General features: G+C 30.7%; 3 protein-coding genes across 3 annotated transcripts; 2 read left to right on the top strand and 1 right to left on the bottom strand.

Moving 5' to 3' along the window:
• The first annotated feature begins 649 nt into the window (after positions 1–649).
• LOC148234753 (uncharacterized) lies at positions 650–2050 on the top strand. Its single transcript, XM_088187177.1, has one exon. The coding sequence runs from the start codon at positions 716–718 to the stop codon at positions 1988–1990; it is 1275 nt and encodes a 424-aa protein (XP_088043303.1). The 5' UTR covers positions 650–715; the 3' UTR covers positions 1991–2050.
• Positions 2051–4981: 2931 nt separating this feature from the next.
• LOC148234752 (synaptic vesicle glycoprotein 2B-like) lies at positions 4982–17243 on the top strand. Its single transcript, XM_088187143.1, has 10 exons — positions 4982–6349; positions 10588–10749; positions 10817–10979; positions 11060–11181; positions 14750–14997; positions 15067–15218; positions 15292–15424; positions 16494–16792; positions 16851–16978; positions 17047–17243. Exons 1-10 carry the CDS (start codon positions 6247–6249, stop codon positions 17142–17144), a joined length of 1608 nt encoding a protein of 535 aa, XP_088043269.1. The 5' UTR covers positions 4982–6246; the 3' UTR covers positions 17145–17243.
• A 1723-nt stretch (positions 17244–18966) lies between these two features.
• On the bottom strand, positions 18967–21725 carry EloB (transcription elongation factor elongin B). Its single transcript, XM_088187183.1, has 4 exons — positions 21648–21725; positions 21480–21573; positions 19680–19827; positions 18967–19617 (listed from the first exon to the last, which is right to left on the bottom strand). The coding sequence occupies exons 1-4, from the start codon at positions 21648–21650 to the stop codon at positions 19506–19508; spliced, it is 357 nt and encodes a 118-aa protein (XP_088043309.1). The 5' UTR covers positions 21651–21725; the 3' UTR covers positions 18967–19505.
• Positions 21726–22780: the final 1055 nt, after the last annotated feature.

The following is a 22780-nucleotide window of genomic DNA, read 5'->3' as shown; positions in this document are numbered from 1 at the left end:
TCACTGTAAAATTTATACATCGCGTGTAAATAAATAATGATTAGTATGTACATGTATATATCACTACGTAGGGAAAAGTTGAAATCATATAATTTCACTAGCACCTGCTAGATAAATAATATTTTAATTGGTAAAAATATATATCTACTTATTAAAATGTATTGCGATATAATTTTACTTAAATGATATACTTTAAAAACTATTTTCGGGATAGATACGAGAATCTTTTTTTTTAATTAAAAGAGGAGAATTTACGGTTTAGTATCATTGGACGTCATTTCAACTTTTTCGGGGAGATGGGGGGGGGGTACAAAAGTTGGCCAGTCAGTGCTCGTTTTTTAATATTTCGTTTTCATTGAATGACATGTATTTTTCTGGCCAAATTCAAAGAGGCGGGCGGGCGGGACGAATGTCTCCATCTACCCCAGCTTTCTAAATGATGTCCCTGCGTCTTCGTTCTCATTAGCCAGTTCCGAGTAATATTAGCACGGAAGAATACTTAAAATCCCAACTTAGTGTTTATTGTATTTATAAATAGATATTTAAATTGTTTAAAGTAATGTGTACTAGTTCATCACAATTTACAATGAAGGAAAGGCTAAAAAGTATAATTTATATTACAATAAATATTTTGCTTTGGCCAAATAAATCGCATGTGAATTTTAAAACACGCTATGTTGACAGTTGGTATCTATCACATTTATACTTGTAGTTAATGTCATTTTTCTACTTAAAACCGATAGACGGATTTGCACAACTTCACGTTTTGGAAGATTGCGTCCTCCAGCGCTCTTCTTACTTGCAGAACCTTCTAAATGGCCAAGATGTCACATATTGCGAATTTCTATTGGAAGGAAGTACTTTCGACAACGCTGGTCACTTTTTGCTCGGTCTGCTCTCTCGATTAGCAGACTCTCCGCCATTACTTCAATTAGTTAATCGCGGAGAAGAAATTCTTTTCCGCAATAGGTTAAATTTAGCTCAAGTAAACGACGTAAGATACTTATGCAAGACGATCTTGAAATCGACAAAATCGTTTGAAGTCAAACATTCCTATCTGCAAACGCTGACTTTATTATGTAGAAAACTTATAATCAAACAATTAGCGGAGCATGTATTTCAAAAAAGTCATTCCAATAACTGTGCGTCGTACAATATAGACGTACATTTCACTCAATGTCTTCCATTTGTGAAGAAAAGATGTATAGAAATAGATAAAGGCGTTGCTCATATACCGTGCGGCATCTGGAAGTTGTTTTTAGTGCAATTGTTTAAAGTGCACTTGGATTTTAAGTTTATAAACATTCAAAATAATACATCGCTAAGTGTGGATCCGAGATGGCGAGAGATTATAGCTAAGCTAGTTCAAAATTTATCACTGAATGATAGTCAATCACGCGTAACGCTGAAGCATACCGAAATCGATCACGAATCTGAAAATTTTCCTTTATGTATGAAGAATTTGCATTTGAATTTGAGGAAGAATCATAGATTGATGCACTACGAGCGATTCAGATACAGTTTGTATTTGAAAGAGATCGGTTTGCCTCTGCAAGATTCGATTCACTTCTGGCAGTCGGAATACTCTAAACCGCATGGTAAAGATACGTCTTGTACGCACAGTTGGAAGATAGACGAGAAGAAGTTTGTTTACGGAATACGTCATTTGTACGGATTGGAAGGAGCGAGGAAGAACTACCAGATGCCTAATTGCAATATGATCAAATCGAGCGTATCTCTTGATGGTGGATGTGCGTTTAAACACTTTGACGATGCCTACTTGGAGAAACTGAAGAATAACTATATTTCAAATGATAATTGGAAGAAAATTATGGAAAAGAAGAATATGGGATTAGCTAGAGAGGCTTGTTCTTTATACAAACAAGCTATCATACCTAGTAATGATCAAGATAAGAACGCTATTTATTCGCCAGTTAATTATTATGTCGATATTAAGACACTTTTTAATAGATCTATGAACAAAGCATGAATTTATTTGGATCAAATTTGTACTCTATGAATTTTGTATTGATTAAATTATTTTATACTATGCAAAATGTTTTATTTACTATATTATTAAAAAACAATTTTGACTTATAGTATCTTGAAATGGTACACTTGAAAAAAAGTAATTTATGACCAGAAAAGTGAAAACAATATCTGTTTGCATTTTAATAAATTAAATTATTATTTGTTTGCCTCTTAAGTTATTTACAATAACAACTGGCATTTTTTTAGTGTTGACTTGGTTATTTTTACAATGTTAAAATATAAATTAAGGTAACATAAATAAGCATTTCATGTGTGCATCTCGTAAGTGGAGAGCGGATGTTTTCTCAGTCTGTTAAGGGAGATCTCCGCTTAGTGCCAGTTTAGCTGAACTCTTGTTTGTTTCAAGTCAAAAAAAAAGTGGTTAAAGTTTAATTCAATATGCTTTGTTTCGAGTTTATTATTACTTTAGCATTATGTAACAGGGCTGACTGGTGCGTGCGGAGCTCTACACAATATAAATTTTATATTCGTATATAAAATACTCTAATATAGTATCGTAATTTCAATATAAGCTGTTAGACATTTTAATTCTACAGAATCAGTTATGCAAAGTAACAAGACTACACAAAGTGCAAAAAAATCATTTGTAGTTTCCAATATCAAAATAATACATTTTAGAATTTTATATTATATAGCGACTAAGGAATTTACATTATTCCCAACCGTAAAGCTCCTGGAAACGATTCCATCCCTAACAAAGCTTTTAAAATCTTTCCTCCTATCACCATCAGTTTCTTTCTCAATATCATAAACACGTAATTTAATTGTATGTATTTTCCAATGGTGTGGAAACAGGCTAATGTAATAGTTCTAAGAAAACCCGGTAACGATGCAACTCTTCTCGCGAACTATCGACCTATAAGCCTCTTAAACGTCGCGAGTAAGATATTCGAAAAGCTTATTTAACATAGATTATTAAAGCACGTGATTGAACACAATATCTTGCCTAATGAGCAGTTCGGATTTAGAACAGATCATTCGGCTACCCAACAACTACATAGAGTCGTGGACCACATCCAGTCGGGCTTTAATAATAAAACGTCAACAGGAGCAGTATTTTTTAATATAGCTAAAGCATTTGATAAAGTATGCCATGATGGTATATTATTTAAACTTATAAAATACAAATTCCCATCAGAACTGGTCAAAATTATTCAATCTTTCCTTGAAGATATAACTTTCGAAATTAAATTGGAAAGCCAACTATCGATTTGTAAATCCCGTATAGATAAAATTATTTTAAAAGTAAAGTCAACTCGTACTCGCCTATATCCATTACTAAACAGTAAGAGAAAACTAAATGTAAAGAACAAACTGCTCCCGTATTTCATATACATCCCCGGTCTGGGGTTGTATACTTAATTACCGAAAATGCAACAAAATATTACGCTAAGAATGGCAACAAATGATCAATGGGTTATCCGCAACTTGAACATTCATAAAGAAGTCAAAGTGGATCTTTTACGCAAAAAGAAATCAAAATCATTCTAATCCATTAATTAAAAACCTTTATAAAAACTATAAATAAATAACATGAAAATACATTTAAAAAATATTTCATATATTTTCATTGGTAAAAATACATATTTTTACCAATGAAAGTATAATTAATTTGGCAGGTGCTAGTATAATTATATGATTTCAACTTTTCCATACGTAGTAATATAAAATGACCAAACATCCTTCTGTGAGGAGGATTGTTCTCCTCGTGGGTGTTGTTTTCCTCGATTAAAAATTCTCTAGGTGACTTTTTTATTTTTTTAGCTTCCCCTGCATCTATAAATGTACAAACATTTCCGAGATAGCCCTTTTTCTTTTAGTGTCCATTGATGTTTTGGTAACGAAAGGTGACGGGTAGCAATTAGACATAGATTTCACCGTTGCAGTAGTATTTTATTAAGTTATTTTTACAGTTACGTCTTGTTTATATAAGTAGATGGTGCGCGAGGCACGCACTGGCGTGCCAGCCTACCAGAGTCACCAAGTCACACCAGTGTTACCAGAGTGCCGCCAAGTTTTGGCCATAATAAATCTCAAATAAATACATATATAAATAGGCCTCCTACAATTTTTTCATAATGTGGTCACCTCGAGTAATATATGCATTTACATACTTATCATTATTTATTTACATGCGGTGTTCAAATGTTAGAGTAAATGTATGTTTTCCAGTGAAGTTATATTTTCACTAGTAAAAGTTCAAATACATTTTCACCAGTAGATGTATATTTCTACTAGCGAAAATATAATTGAACTGATAAATTCTAATGAAATTATATGCTGCTCTTAAATGTCTATGAAAATTTTAAAATTATTTATAGTTTTAGAACATTCATTAGTCAAGTTCAAAATATTTATCTCAGATATGTATGGATATAGATAGCGTACTCCATAAATATGTTAAATAGCAAGCAAATAATGCTATAATAATTTAAAGAAAATAAGATTTAAAGTTTCACTCTTATGCGAACAGCCGAACGTTGTTCAACTACAGGGACAGACCACGTACTATAAATGTACAGAAAATGATGTCGCGAGGTAATAGTAGATAGGGACATATTACCCTGCTATCCATCCTCTAAACGCGATCGATAAATATTGCGTACCGCCGCTCGTCGTTGTGCGTCGACGGGGAATAATGTTAGATAACGAAATTGTATTATTTTTATAGTTATCATCTTCTTCATATAGTAGAAATTTATTTTTAAATAAATTCAAATTTTAACAGGAATGTAAAAGACTAGAATAAAAATATATGAAAAAATGTTTTTATTAATATTACACAAAATTTATAATTATTAATTATTTAATAGTTTGTTTAAATGTTTTGTCAATTTTTATAGTTAAATTCTACTAGTAAATCAGAAACGTTAATTTATATGTATTATTTTTAATTAATTATTTAATTTTGAATATATTTCGTATTTTCTTGTATTATTTTTATTCTGGCATTTTGTTTTCGTGTTTTATAACTGTTAATTTTAATAATCTGACTTTTAAACTTCATCTTAAAAAACATATGTTTCAAAAAATCTTTGTTAGTCCTTATTAAATTTTTAAACATGCACGCTAATTTGCAAACTTCTCGCAACGCGGTAAATTAGGTTGTAACATTTAATTAAAATAAAAATCAAAATTTCTTACTGCGCTGTGAAAATAAATGTGAGTTTTTACTTATTTCATTTTTTTATAATACTTTCTCACGTTAATCGTTTTAAAAATAGTTAGTTACTCATTAAAAGCGCAATAAAAGCAATTTTATTCTGTATTTGCGACTTGCAGAACAAGTTTATTCGTCACGCCAACGTTATTCGAACGCATATGATTGTGTTTATTTGTGCTTAGTACAGTAATATATCCATTGTGGGCGTGAATATGTTGACAACTCGAGATGCATGAAATTATTCGTTTTTCGCGCTCCAAGATATGAATAAAAAATAATCTCTATAAGTTTCGCATCTTTGTTCTGATTCACTTGTAAAATTTAAAAAACACTAATTTTATAACACGTTAACTTTTTAACCCTGCAGCCCTGATTAATTCATACTTTACTTATTGCGTATGTATATATAATAGGACAACCGATTTAATGCATTCGAATGAAATTAACGTAAAATATTGCACTTACCTACATTTTTTTCAGCAATGACATTAGTTATTCTTATTTCAAGCCACATATACATCTGTTTTATATCAATTAACAATTTAAAAATTTTTCCTAAGACTTAATTCTTCTTCATTTCCCATTTTTATTATATACGATTGCAATTGTATATCTATAGTACAATTCAAGATATGTAAAGCCTGTCTAAACAATAAAATTTACAATATAGTCTCCAAGATTAAAGCTTTAAAGTATACATCTTCAATACCATGATATAGCATATATTTTAGCAAAGACAATATTTTTAAATTGAAAGTAAATACATTAGAAAAACACAAATTGAAATTATGAACGAAACATTATCAGTTTTATGACTAATTAAATTATGTATAGCACGTATAGCAACGTATACATGTTATAATAATAGTGCGATGTGTTAATTGTGTCCCTTTTCGTATGTAAAACGTACATTAACTTTTTAGGCATATTTATTTTAATTGCCACTTGATAAGATCAGAACTTGACAATGTCACGATAGCGATGTTCCCAGTTTTGTTATTTTCGTGTTCGGACTCTCGCTTTAAGCAGACATGACGGTGATAGAAGACGTGCCGACGGTTTCCAAGAATATCAGTGACCAAGAAGCCAAAGGGAAACTATGTGCGACCTTCGACGAGGCCATGGATCTCACAGGTATTCTTAAACTAAAAATAAGGGTTTAACCTAAAATTACGTAAAAAACAAGCATTTTAACGACTTTGCTCGGCATTGTCGTCATTGCAGATAATAGGGTCAAGCGTTATATTAAATTAAAATAATAACAATGTTATCGCTTCATTTGCAAAAAAGTAAAAGTGTGTTAAATATAACATATGATCCATTCAATATACCTTAGTTACGTTCAATTTCTAAAAAAAACCGGTTTCCAAAGAGTATGTATGTTTTTTAATGAAAGATATGCATGTCTCGTGAGAGCTCTATATATACTATATTTCATATTCTCGATAGATATACAATATATATATATATATATATATATATATATATATATATATATATATATATATATATATATATATATATATATATATATATATATATATATATATATATATATATATATATATATATATATATATATATATATATATATATATATATATATATATATATATATATATATATATATATATATATATATATATATATTTATCGTATAAAACAATATTTAAAGCATTGATTCTCCCAAAATTGTATAATATAATTGTACACAAATTATGTAAATAATACTTTTTTTCTTGATAAATAATATTAGGTTGTTTCTTCTTATTTGTGTAAAAACGCTATAACTTTTAACTCTTTATATGCCTTAAGCTTGTTTACGCGTTGTATAACTCCATGTCAGATGAGCGTGTATAAGCGCTCTACTTTAAACTTAAATATTTTATTAGTCAGTGTTATAAAATAAGTAACACACATCATTGGAGTAATACTAAGACTTGATAAATCACAAACATAATCGAATTTATAGCGATCTGAATAAGAGGTCACAGATTCAAATTTTTGCTTAACCTTCTACATGTGTTTTATCTAGTGCAGGAAAGAAATGTTAGTTATGTTTATTTTGGATGAATGTTATTAATGAATGTTAATATTTACATAGTAAGTATTGATAATAAATTTGCCATATATTTCCAAAATATATGTTTGCATCAGGTTTATTTTTAATTAAAAATTGCGGCTTGTCGTTCACCAGAATACCGCGGCATTTAAAAGGTTAAACTACAATTTTTTTAATCAAAATGTGCCCTTTTTTACAAAAATTGTATTTTGTCAATTTAATGATACGTGAATAAGGAAAAGATCCGTGGAATGTGGGGGATGAGGCAGTCCGTTCTCTGACTAACAGTACCATTGGAAAATCTCAAATTATTATTTTTCGTAGCTTAGTTTGCGCTCTTACAAAATAGATAACGTAAATATTTTTTGACGCCATACCTAGCCAATATAAAAATAAGTTCGATTGCAAAAATCAAGATTGTTAAATAAATAAAAAATATGGTTATTTACTATTAGCGTCTTGAAGTAGTAAAAATCGACCACTTGATATGAAACGACCTTCCCTCCTTCCCGCTATCTGACGCTTGTTTACGCAGGGCTTAGTTCTTATAAATCACAGTCAAATGATCGGAGTCATTTATATACATTATAGATTTTGAAAAAAAACATATTAGGGATATAAGAAATACAATTTAGCTTTTAATATCCATATTGACAATATACATATACTATATGTATATAGAATTTTATTGCATTGGGGCGCTGCAGTAGTATTTATTTAAAGTATTAATATTTAACTACATAGGTATTGATTGTTATGAATTAAATCGTCGGACGAAGCACCGCTGGTCGTCGTACTTCCGTCATGATCGCCAAAGAAATGCGCTGCTTTCGCCACTGCCACGTCAGTGTTACCAGAGTATCGCTTAGCTTGTGGCCAAATAAATCTGTCCACATAGAATAAAGAAAACACTACTAAATACGCCACTGGAGATGCAGTTTTTAAGGCAGCGTTCAGCGAAGCGCGGTCTGGCGTCATTTTGGAGGGCATAGTAATAGGGTGGTTTTAAGGATGTCTAATCTCTGATGATGAGATCTCTTCTATGGATACCGTCAAGCTTAGTCCAAAGCCCGATCATCCTTGGAAGCAAAACTTCTTAGATTTGAATGATTCGCTGAAATTATTTCCAACAAGTCATTTTTCCTGCTGGCAAGTATTTTTTTATCTTGTTCCGGGAAGCTGTTTGGTTTTACAAATAGTTATTACTGTGAGTTAAAATATATTTCTCATTAAGGGTTTAATTATCACGTTATGAGAAAAATAGTGAATTAATTCTCACTATGCGATTAAAACGTGGCATTATTTTTTTACAAATTAAAAAATTGTAACTTAGCTCAAAAAAAAGGATAAAAATAAAAGGATTAAAAATTGTTTAAAAATAAAATTATAATAAAAATGTAACTTCTTTAATGGCTATATAAAACATGACGATAGGTGAAGATTGCAAAAATGTTATATAATATATATTATAATATTTAAAAAATATTTTTATGTACCTAAATCTACCTAATTCTTGCGGCTTTTGCCGGGCGGTTATTTTTTTGTCACAAAGACTCAATGATCTGATTTTATGTTTAAACATAAAATTTTTAAATTATCTTTTAAGCATATATGATAATTATTGCTTTAAAATATATTTTCCCTTCATACACAGATGAAATCTATCTGATTCTTGCTCTTAGTTTTCAATAACGGTGCGAGGGTATTTAAAATAAATTACTTGGCAAGTCCACAAATAAATTATAACTGTGCAGGCGTAAAAAATTGAGACCAGCTATTTACATAAATTGATTTTAACGTCCACGACCTATGGCCAAACGTATTGACCATAACCCATCTAATTTAAATTCAAACTACCACAACATCGTTCTTGGTGTTTTATTAGCAACGCGAATCGAGTGACGAATTTTTCAAGGATTATTCAAAAAGTTCCCGAACTTTTATTCGAAAAATAAAATTTATGATTATAATTGTCATTGTATTTGGAATAATTGTTAGAATATGGGTAGTTAAAAAAACTAGTAGCTTGAAAAAATATGTCCTTTAATAATAAATAATTTAAAATACATGTGTTGTAGCAATATAAATAAGCAATAAAATATCAATAGTCCATGTTAAATATCAGATAAGCAATAATAATTTTTTTCAATAGTTGACTTAGAATATCGAAATATAGTTTAAAGACAAGCAACGAAAATTTTGACGACTAGGTGAATGATTATAGTTTAAGCACTAGTAAAGCCAGTGCTTAAACTATAATCATTCAGATATATATTAGGTTGAAATGAATAAATTAAGTTGAAATACCATTTTCACTCTTGTATATTATAATTTTCATTGATAAAGCAAATTTAGAAAAGTATTCTCACTACACGACCAATTGAATCCTTCAAATACAATGCTAAATTAAATTTACAAAAAATCGTTATGCCACATATTCTTCAAGCCAAAAATACACATTCAATGTAACATTTATACATCGCATGTAAATAAATAATAATAAGTAATTATTACATATGGAAAAATTGGAAGCATATAATTTTACTAGCACCTGCAATATTATATTTTCACTGGTAAAAATATATATCTACAAATATTTCAAAAATTATTTTCAGTATAGATTCAAAACTGTTTTTTTATATTCATTGTTGGTTTAAAAGCAGGAACGTCATTTTATCTTTTTCCGGGGGGGGGGGCACAAAAGTGGGGCATTCAGTGGTCGTTTGTTTTAAAAATATTCATGTCATTAAATTTGATAGTAATTCATTAAATGATATGCAATTTTCTGGCCAAATTCAAGGGGGGTGGTGTGCAAATGCTCCCACCTGCCCTCCCCAAATAATGTCCCTAGAATTTTGACCATCCGCATTGGGCTAGTATTTTTGTAATTAAAATAATGTGTTTTTACGTTATCTGTATTTGCAGATGCTCAGTGGCAATAAGTTTATCGTTTTATATACTCAAGAGGTTGAAGATAACATGTATAAATATTTTTACTGTATTCACTGTAGTCTTTAAGATTATTTAGATTTATTACACAAACAGTTTAATTTTAAAAAGATAAAAAATAATTTATTACCTACCAAAAATAGTAGTTAAATTTTTTGAACTATTTTGTCGTAAGCAATTTTAAAGAAAAATATATAGTCAATACATATATCTATTTACTCATACTTTTTTTTCTGGATGAACTAAATATGTAAATTACTAAAAACACGCAAGTTAAATATTTTTATATGAATTGTTTTAAGTGCGATGCCTAAACTTAATCAAACACATTAATATCAGGTTTACTATTCATTATTTTCAGGTTTCGGCAAATTCAACTTAGTAACGCTGTTCTTTTGCGGCACCATTCTACTCGGTATGATCCTTGAAACGTTAGGATTCAGCTATGTCATACCAGCGGCACACTGTGACTTAGAACTGACCCTCTTACAAAAGGGTTGGCTTTCAGCTATTCCGTTCATATGTAAGAGACCGAAACCACACGAAACTGACGACTGTATTAGTCATATTATAGCATAAGATTCTTTTAGGTATAATAATGACGTCGCACACGTGGGGATATTTGGCCGATACGCGTGGTAGAAAGAAAGTGCTGATTATATCAATGGCTTTAGGTTCAACGTGTTCCATTCTGTCAAGCCTTGCACCTAATCTGCTCACTTTTGCAATATTGAGGATATTTGCCGGCGCTTTGTAAGTATTGCCATATGAATTTTTCGTCACTCGATCAGTGCTACCAACTGTACACATATTTATAACGTCCTCTTTTACAGCATAGCTTGCCCGTCTTCGATATGCTACGCGTATTTGGGCGAAATAAATCCAGCAAAGCACAGGGATAAGATGATGATTTTGGGAAATTCCACGGTGACACTGGGGACTGGAGTAGTTCCACGTAAGTTTTTTTAGAAGATTAATAATATTTTGTGAAGATAAGGACAGACAAATAATTAATTTTAAAACGAGAATAAAATGTGAAATTCACTAATAAATACGTTGTATACAAGGACGTAATTTTGGAGGGGCAGGTGAAGGAATTACCCCCCAGAAAATGCATTTAGTGCGATTCTGTGAATTTTATTGAATTCGAAACATTAAAACAATCTTGAAATATTCAATTCTGTTTCGCAACATCCGCATTATTAATTCTATAATAATATGTACACAATTACCAGTATTAAATTTTCTTCTTGCTCTGTAAATATTTGCTTAAAATAAAAACTTTAAAGAATGTGTAAACCACAAATATACTTTTAAAAAAATATTCAGTTAGTTTAGTGGCTGGTCTTATTACTTTTATGCTGCACATACATTTTTAAAAAAGGAAGACATTTTGAGCTTGATAAAGGACATTCTATTTTAATTGAAAAATAAGGACTCTTTTTAGATACCATATGGTAGCCCTAAGTGAATGTGTATTTTTCAGTGAAATTATATTTCCACTAGTGAAGTCTAAATACATTTTCACCAGTAGATATATACTTCTACTAGCAAAAATATAATTTAACTGATTGGCGTGAAATTATATGCTGCTCTGAAATGTCCATGAAACAGTTGCGAAACGTCCATTTGCTGTCAAACCCAAATCTAACCCAATGAAAATTCCTAAGCTAATTGTTTTAGAACTTTCATTAGGTCAAGTCCAGAATTCAAACTAAGCCAACACAACTCTAAAGGGAAAATAAGCTGAAAAAGAAATACAGATTTTTTTAGTTTGTCTACACTTGGACATTACACTGTGTTTTAAAATATGAAAGCTATCCTTATCGACATTACTACAGACCTAATATGAGAATATTGGTCAAAGTGTATTCAAACCGAATTATGGTCAATAGAAGTGCGCAAAAACAATTATCACTTCTCAGAAGTGAAAAATTCACGTCAAAAGCAATAAAATCGTGTCGGCGCCGTTGCAGTGGGAACACTTCGTAACAAGCGTTCCTATTGCGACGGCGCGGCGATGGGACGATTTTATTGCTTTTGACTTTTGAGAAGTGATAATTGTTTTTTGCGCTCTTCTGTTGTTAAATGTTCCTTATTTAATTTGTAATATTATTTTAAAAGTCGTAGTGTGAACGCCAGATTACCGAGCGTACTCACTACGACAGCGACGGCACTATTTTATTGCTTTTGACGTGGATTTTTGACTTCTGAGAAGGGATAATTGTTTTTCGCGCTCTCCTATTGGTCAAAATTCGGGTTATATACGCCTCATTCGATTCTCGCTTATTCTACGTCGTAATATCGTTATCAAGAGTCTTAATATGAACAATAGATAATCGAGCGCTTCCTCTGCGATGGTGACGGGACGATTTTATTGCTTTTGACGTTGATTCTAAACAGAGATCCTTTTAATTTGGCCAGACAAATGCATGTGATTTAATGAAATACTATGCATCTTAATGAAATGGAAATATTAAAAAGTCAACTATTTTGTAATATACATATTTTTAAAACAGTGATAAAAATGTATTTTAACATTAACATACCAAAAAGTTGACGAAATTATGCATTTAACAGTTATTATATGAACTATGTTTAATTAACAGTGTATGCATTATGTTATTAAACATTTCGGTAAAACTTCAAATGGTTTTCAGCAAAAAGCCCACAGCGAATGTATGACAAAACTTAGCATAGATGTTAGTAGAAGACAGATTCATGTTTTAAAAAAAGTAATATGGCGATAGATAATAATCTTGACAACCTTACCTTGTGGACAATATATAAATATACATTCCGGTAAATCTCTCACGGCGAATGGCTAATCGTAGGACAGAAATTTAAAAAGATGTTATGATTCCTAAACATAAATAGAATATTAGGTAAGGTGGCCAGACGTTCTGTTTACTAACATTTTGTCCTACTGACCCAATAAAGGTCGTCGGAACAGTTAAATATTTATCTATTCAGTGTCAGCTATTCCTGGAATAACGTTTACATCTGTATGTGGTGATTCTTTTTATAATTTATCTTTTAGTTGGATATTATTGAAAAAAAAATTACTTCTTGAAGCGATATTCTGTTCTAAAACAGTATATTACTAAACAAATAGAAGAAAAAACACCATGCAATGATAAATGGACCATTTTTTCTTCATTGTCAATGTAGAAGACAAAAAAATGGATTATTTAAATTTTGCAGCTATTTATTCGCATTGCCTGTGCATAATGCAAGCATAGAAAAATAGTTTTCTATGTTTAAAGCACAATGGACAGATGAGCACAGTGGATTCAATAGAAAAAAATATATTTATATTATACAACTATAGTAATGTCAGTTGTGATTGTTTTATAATTTAATGGAATAAAACAGAGATTATTAAAAATGGAAAAGGTTCATTAAAATATATTTGATTTCCAAAATGTGCCTTTTTATTATAAAATGTGAAAATATCTTCGCGCTAAAAATGTTGCTCATTATAATCAGTGGTGTAGCAGGGACGTTACTTCAGTTTTTTCAGGGGGGGGGGCAAAAGTGGTTGTTTTTTTAGTATTTCCATTTCATTAAGATTCATATTATTTCATTAAATGACATGCATTTTTCTGGCCAATTTCAAAGGGGTCACTGTTTATAATCCACGTCAAAAACAATAAAATCGTGCCGTCACCATCGCAGTGGAAACGCTCGGTTATCTGGCGTTCACACTACGACTTTCAAAATAATATTACAAATAAAATGAGGAGCATATAAACTGATTTTTGCCCAATAGAAGAGCGCAAAAAACAATTATCCCTTCTCAGAAGTCAAAAATCCACGTCAAAAGCAATAAAATTGTGCCGTCTCCGTCGCGGTGTCAGTAACGAGCGTTCCCGCTGCGACGGCGCCGACACGACTATTGCTTTTGACGTGAATTTTTAACTTCTGAGAAGTGATAATTGTTTTTGCGCTCTTTTATTGACGCTCAACAAAAATCCACAAAGCCGAATAATATATAACAAATATTTAAAATAAACTAACGAAATTTAATGAATCTTTAAAACATATTAAAAAATAGTAAAATAAATTAAAGCAATAAAACGTTGAGAATCACATTTTTTTATATAAGTTACTATAAATGCAATATAAAATAATAATAAATAAATAACAGCAGAAATAATTATGGAAAAATACGTAAAATTAACTCACTCCCAGGTGTATACTAACAAATTAACAAATGTGTATAAATTATCTTACTGTTAAATTAAACTTAGAGCTTTAAAAAGATCTTTTCACCAATCCTACCGGAACGCGTTCCGTTTGTAGAAAAGTGCACCAGAACGACGTTCCTGCGTCTTCCGGCCCCACTACACTACTGAATATAATATAGCACTAGTATTATACATGTATAATAATAATAATCTTTAAAAGTTGACCATCGCTGAAATTTATGATCAAATTAAAAATATCCTTAATTTAAAATATACATATGTTTATGTGCAATATTTTCATAGGCGAAATGCTAATAAAATTGTGCTTTTCAGTGATCGCTTGGGCAGTTTTACCATCAAACTTCAATTTGCCCTTACCGTATTTAATCAACGGGTATAGACCGTGGCGATTATTGGTCGCTCTATTCGCAATGCCTTTTGTGATTTGTTCCATAACTTTCTGGTTATTTTTCCCCGAGAGTCCCAAATTTTTACACGCACATGGAAAGACTGACGAAGCCATGAAAATATTGAAGAAAATGTATTCCATCAACTCTGGCAACGACGCGGAAGACTTTCCAGTATTTATTTTTTTTAATAATATTTCATTTATATTGCTTTATTTTGTACATAATGTTTGTGGTGTTAAGGTTTCAGAGTTGCAGAGTGACGATAGAGCTAAAAGGAATCCCAAACATTCAGTCTTCAGAAACATTTGGATTCAGACGGTGCCACTTTTCAAGATGCCGTTCTTGGGATATACTCTATTGACGTGCTACCTGCAGTTTGTAACGTTTGCTGTGTAAATATCATAAATTTTATTAATGTAATAAAGAATGCAAGATAAGGTGTTTGCTAAAGTGCTTAAATTTTAGGACCAATGGATTTTACATTTGGTTTCCGGCCGTGCTGAATAAACTTTTGAACAATTACGAAGAAGGAGCCGGAGATTCGCAAACTTTGTGTGAGGTCTTCAATCGTTACCAAAACACAACTAAAAATAATTCGGTAATATTTAGTTTATTATAAGATAAGATATAAGAGCTGAAATGACGTCCCTGATTCTAAACGAGAAATTCTCAGGTTATCCCTCAAATAAAATCTAAAAAAATGGTCTCTAATCTATTCCGAAAATATGTTTTAAAATATGTCTGGTATACATTTTCACCGGTAAATATATATTTTTAATAGGGAAAATATAATTTCTCTAATAAGTGCCAGTAAAATTATATGATTTCATCTTTTCTTAAATGTTACAGTGAATGTGTATTTTAAAGTAAAGTTATATTTTCACTAGTGAAGTTTAAATACATTTTCACCAGTAGATATATATATATTTCTAAAAGATAACAAATAATTTAACTGATAGGCATTAGTGAGATTATATGCTGCTTTGAAATGTCAATAAAAATCAATTTGACAGTTGCGAAACGTCATTTGCTATTCAAACCCAAACCTAACCTAATAAAAGTTCTAAAATTAATTGTAGTTTCAAAACTTTCATTAGGTTAAATCCAAAATATTTCTCTCAGGGGAAAATATGCGAAAGAATAAGTATAGACTGATTACGTATTCTCGCATATTGCAACATATAATAGTTTGTCTACACTACGATGTTATTTTGGACTAGTTCTAACTTTTATATGTTGGACTAGTCGTAACATTTATTAGGAATAGTCCAAAATACAAATTAAGCCAGCTCATCTTTTTGGGTGAAATAAGCGGAAGAAATGCAGACAAACGTCGCATCTCGCATATTGCTCCATAGTATTAGTAAAAAATGCGTCATTTAATGAAATAATATGAACGAATTTACTGCTTTTGAGTGGATTCTAAACAGGGACAGCATTTGGGGGGCAGGGAAGATCCCCCCCTGCATCATTTAATTAAATACCATAAATCTTAATGAAATCGAAATATTAAAAATATGACCACCGACTGGTCAACTTTTACCCCACCCCCCTGGAAAAAGCTGATATTACGTCCCTGTGACTCACCTTCATAATATATTTTACATTTAAATTTGGAATGAAATCTATATTTTTATCTAACTTATAGTCATATAATTAAATTAAAGCTCCAGATTGGAAAAGAAGTATGTGACGACACTCTACACACAGAAACATTCTTATACACAATAGTCTTGGCGCTCGGAATAACTGTAGCTGGAGTCGCTTTTGCATTTCTGATGAAAATATGGAACAAGAAGTTCGTCCTCATGATGATGTTCTTCATAACCGGCGCTTGCGGGTTCTCCATATACTGGATACACAACGGCATGGCCTCAATCGCAATGTTTTCCGTGTTCCAATTCTGCGGAACATGCATCGGAGTCATAAACGCTTATGTCGTAGAAATATTCCCAACAAACTTTAGGTATTCCGTTATATTATCCTATAATTGTTACAAATAAAATAACATTTGAAACCTTTAGGGCAATGGCTGTGTGCATAACTCTAATGATAGGCAGAGTCGGATCTGTTTTTGGCACAAACGTGATAGGAATATTGATGGAAAATCATTGCTCGCTCAACTTCTTCCTATTCTCTGGACTACTTTTTGGTTTGTATATTAAATAGATACTACTATATAGAATAAAATATGTGCTTATAATATATTTTTAATTTCAGTCACAATTTTGACGTGTTTTGCTTTACCCGTCAATGATAAACAGAACGAAAAGAAAATCAAGGAAGCTTCAAGCATCGAGACTACCGTAGATTGGTAGCAAATTGACTTTGTATTAATTATGATTATTATTTATTTTTGTGTGATAATTGATTATGTATGTGTGAAATAATGATTATTATTAAAATTTATACAATAAGCAGTGCTTCAATTAATTTTGTTGTAAAAAATTCAAGTCAGTGACAACAATAACTAATATACTTCCCTTCATCACTACCTGTATCACAAGGCAGAAGTTTAAGAATACCTTTGTCTGTTGACTTGAAGGTGCCAAGTTTTAGACAAAACAGTTTTTGTTAAAAATTAAATTAAAAAACAGGCTTAATGTGTTACAATGGAAATACAAAGACAACTAATTTCTTGAGCACATTAATAGATTTAGTTTTTACCAATAGCAAAATAGTACAATGTAAAGTGAAAATGGCTCCAAAAATTACTGATCATTTTATTGTAAATGTATATATATTCATATAGAAACACATAATGTAATTACAGTAAAAAAATATGTTTAACTCGACTGAAATATAGATAACGTGGATATTAATATGATATAGAACATTATGGATAGTAAAATAAAAAGCCAATATAATTTTAGAACAGAATATTCAACTCAAAACTGTGCTAAAAATGAATATGATGGCATTGCACATTGATCTGTTTAACGTCAGTTACGAGGAGCTGGTCTGGTTCGTATCATTTACTTTTTCTATGTACTATTTTTATTATATTTGTTGTGTATTAGAATAATACTATGTACTGTTTTTTTACCATCGTGACGCATACCTGCTAGGTCACAATGGTCTTAAATTAATTTGAGATTTTGAATCACCTTCTAGCAGCATTTTTATCGTTACCCATCCTTTTCATCTCTTGAGATCTAAATAACTACTGTTTTGCTTTGTTCTTAATTCCAATATAGCTTTTCAGTAAAAATAATCCAGAATTCGTATAATTAAGATGACCAAACGTTCTTCTTTGAAAAATATTGCCCTCTGTCCTTCTTCGATGACCTTTTTTTTAGCTCCCGCAGCAACCTTAAATGACCTTTTTTATAGCTCCAGTAGCAATTAATCCTCTTTACGCAATAATTTCCGAGATGGTATTGTTTTTCGTGTCCTCCGGTGATATTTTTAAAATCTGTTCGTCTTACTTATAATTAATAAACATCTTATTTTTCATGATTAATAAAAAAATATCAATGTTTCATTTTGAAGATGTATTTTTTTTAAATTAGCAGACTTCAAAAATACAGCTGAATGTTTCCATTCAACATTTTCGTAGATTGAATAGCCATATTTATAATAGTTTTCTATGTTAAGACTTACTAATCTGCGGGTTCTGGAATTTTCCGTCTCTTAGCTCAGCCTCTATGCATCCTGTGTCGTTCTACTCCACAGAGGTACCATTCATTGGTGAACTATTAAAAAACATATTTATGACTTTGTAAAACTCTTTTTTTAATAGTGTGTAAAAAAGTATAAGTGTGGTTTACATCTACAGATTCTACAGTACTGGTAAATAGAAATAAAAATTTAATCCGATGTAAATTGAAGGTACTGAAAAAAATTTTATATGTACGAAAAATCGCCATCCTTTGAGTAAAAATCATAGCATTAAATCCGCAGATTAAGTGTTAACACATTTTTGTAATAAATATTATATTTGACTCTTATAGAAAAATGCAGTTCTAGACGTTTTCATGAAATACAAAACATAATACTTAATCTAGTATTATATCATATAATAGATAATATAATTCATTTTAACAAAAATGTCAGTTAGCACGTTCTTGCCTTGGAGTCTTTAAAATGTAGAGTGAGTGTTTTATATCAGTAGCGGGCAAAGAAATAAAACAAGCATGATTAAGTTATATATGTTTATTTATACAGACTTTTTGAGTTTATTGAAGATCAAAGGCAATAAATATTAAATTTATTATTGATTTGTTAAGTATTACAATTATCTACATCTTAAAAAAGCGTTTATTGTGACAAAAAGTGTTTGAAAAAGAACATCAACAGAAACTAATAAAATTTTTAAATAAAAAATAAAACGCAACTCCTTGCATTCTGAAATAATAAATCGTTACAAGTTTAAAAAAATATCTTTTCTTTTAAATAACAATAAGATCTAAATCACATAACAACGTCCAATAAACATAAACTCTGAGGATGTGACGTACGACTCCGTACGAGAAACATAATACTGAATTTACCCTATTCGTTCGAACTTTATCTGAATATATGTGTAATATCCGACTTTGTGGAGTATAATATCAAATTGCGGGTTGGATCTGCGTTGTGTGTTTAAAAAAACGATTAAAAATAAATAAAGCAATGTTTCAAAAGTGGGTAATGAAAAAATTTCCTATGGCGTCGCCTCCGGTGTGAGGTTTCGCTTTTCAGGCCACCTGCTCTTGGCCATTGCTCTCTTGCGATTTCATAACGTCGGGCAATTCGGGCGGCGAAGAATACGGCGTTATGTCCAAATTTTCAAAGTCGCCTTTTTTATCTCTGAAAATATATAGAGGCGTTAAGTCGGGTCGTATAATGCATAAAATAAAATGGTCATTCACCTTAAAGCTAATCCTATCACTGCTGGAGATTGAGCTTTAGCAGTGGACGGAGTCAGGCCGCATTCTTGTAACGTTTTGTCGTCTTCCATGACTTGATTATCGCCATTCAGTAACATTTGATCTGCCGGAGATGCTTCTACTAAAATTCCTGTATTAAAAAACATGAAAATATTTTCATTTAACTAGTGCTGTTAAAATATCAACTGAGAACAAACAAGTACACGCTAATCTAAATGGTTCAATAAATATAAATTTATCTTAAATAGAGGTCAACATGACACATTCATACTCATGTGTGTAATATAATTTAAGCGTATAATTTCAACTAGTATTATTTTTTTTGTTACTATAATATAATGTAACTTTCTTGTGCAATTGTTCAGCAAATCAATCTTTTTTTCCATTTTTATGTATTAAATGACCTTGTATTTAGTTTGTAAACAAGATCACGTGTCCTTGATTTTGCGAGTGCCATGGGAGTCAAATGCAACCGTTTTTTGGGTTATTTTTTTAAAATGCCTAAGCCTACAATGAATAAATAATAAAAAAGTAAATATAAATTGTTAAATTCTTTCTGTTGTATGTTTTATTTTAGGATATTAATAAAAAAAAGTTAAACATCTTAAATCGTGTATTATGCATTTAATTACTGTCAGTGTCATCTAATATCACGTTCCGTCGGGACCTTTTTAATACCTTAATTTCATCACCACTTTCATTAGTAACATGATAATTTTCTTTACTGTAAATGAATAATGAATATTTTGTAAGTTCATCAGGATCAAATTACGATTTTGTTAGTGGGAGATTATTTATTTATACTCATTGCTACAGATAAATATCTCGTCCAGATTTAACACAGGTTTATTAATACAAAAAATAAATAAATAAAGTTCAGACTATTATTTATTTATTGAAATTGGTGAGAAAACTTAAGAGTAAATTAATACTGATTTTAAAACGCTTTAATCAATATTGCAATATTATTAAAAACTATAAGTCACAATAAATTCCAACAAATATTTATTTTGGATGATATCATAATTTTATTAGGAGCATTGTCTCTAATTAAAATATTGAAAACAATGCTAGCTTATAATTAATAGCAATAAAAAATAATGATATAATTGACTTGTTTTGCAAATGTCGCATAAAGTTAAACTTTATGCTGACAAATGAATTGTTATGTTTTGCCTGATGACTCAAATATTAATGGCTGACGAAACTGAACTTAATTGGAAAAATATTAAGAAATCCTGATTTTAAAGAAATGATTGAAAATTAACAGTGCTCTCATTGATCTCATTAATGTAAATTGTATTTTTTTTATTGCGTTATTATTAAACCATAGCTCGGTTTGTTGCTCTGAATACGTCGGTGTCCAATATACAATTAAATAGATTCATTGAGAGTTGTTCACGTTCTGACCAACGCTCGCTCGCACCTAGTCTTTATAAGATATTTGTAAAATAAATAATTTATCGCCTATATTTTTATTCTGATCATTAAATTTGTTATAAAAATCATAAATAGAAAAACTAAGAGAATTTACCTTAATAATTTAAAATAAAGAAGTTAGAAGGTACGTTTCTATGATAAAACATTATGAGTAAAAATGAAACTAGTGTGGTTAAATAAATAAAATAGTATGAAAAATGTCAACGCAACATAACCTTTAAAAAGAGAAGCCGTCAATGAAACAGCACTTTTGCAAGGCGTTCGGCGCAAAGCGCAAATGGGGCAACGGGGCAATGGGGCGATGGAGCAAACGGCGCACACTAAAAATAAATAAAGGTATACCGTGAATCATCTTTTTCAGTTCGTAGACGGTGTTGTTATCCTTGGTGTCGATGAAGATGGTGAGCATCTTCCTCCGTATCATGAGGTAGACGTCCTGCGGGAAAAGACGAAGAGCGTGAGCGACGCCAAGGGTGAGATTAAAGGACGACAAAGTGAAAAAACGCATACCATGTTGCGGCCGTCTTTGGCCGCTGTCACTCCGAGCGGGGAAGCTTGCTCCCGCTGGCTCTGCGGCGGCGTTGCCACACTTCTGATAATATACCATCACCGCTAACTTAGCACCTAATATCTTCGCTCTCTTCGAACAAAATAATATCAAACTTTCAATTTTCAAAAAGGCCATATTACGACATTTTTATTTAAGGAGGATAAATTGCTGCAAATTTTTCTTCGAGGAGGACAAAAGAGAGCAAATAATATATGCTAAAAAGAGCTAAAAAATAACGTCATTTCACAGACTTTTTGTCAAATTTAAGCCTTTCCTTCTTCTTTATATCACAAGGCGTCACATCACAGAGGCAAAATTATTTCAATTTACAAAGGCAACAATATCACAAGTAGTATAACAAAATTGAAAACTGTTTTATTCAAAAATAAATTAATAAAAATATATCAGGTTTCCTTATGAACAAATTCAAATTCGTGATGTCACATTTTTTAAAATACCCTCTACCCCCCCCCCCCCACACACATTTGTCACACTCTCCACCCTTAAACCTCGAGGAGGACAAATTGCTGTGTGAGCTAAAAAATGAGGACTTATACGTATAGTGTGCAAGTTTGCTTTTACCTGTGATATCACTTATGAAAGCCGCCTAAGACGATAAATATTAATTATATGATTTGCTTTTTATCTTTGAATAAAAATAATAAAGGTTGTCCTCTATATAATAAAGAGAAAACAATAAAAAAAATACGTATATTTGAAATCAATAACAATTTCAGTACAAAAAGAAACAAACTTGCAACTATGCAACATTGGGAAAATACGGAATTTATAAAGTTATATACAATTTGGAGTTTATTGAAAATTTGCAACACCATGAAACGATATTTTTCATTACTTCAATATTTCCTTTAGCATCCATTGTTGCTTTTTGACTGCCTTCTTAGTTTTAACCTCCTTAGACCCAGTGCACATTGCAATGTATAATAATTTATTGCTTGCTTTTGAAGCCATTTTCGATTTATTTTCACCTGAACCTTTTGTACATCACCATGTACACTATATTATTTAAAAACACACCATATTATTTATAAATACATTAGATTATTTCAAAATACAAAAAATGTCTTCCATG

Source organism: Plectrocnemia conspersa, unplaced genomic scaffold (genome assembly GCF_051122295.1).
Source record: "Plectrocnemia conspersa isolate PC_06_02 unplaced genomic scaffold, ASM5112229v1 ptg000005l, whole genome shotgun sequence".
In the NCBI taxonomy this organism is placed as follows: Eukaryota; Metazoa; Arthropoda; class Insecta; order Trichoptera; family Polycentropodidae; genus Plectrocnemia; species Plectrocnemia conspersa.
This window is presented reverse-complemented; position numbering and strand designations above follow the sequence as displayed.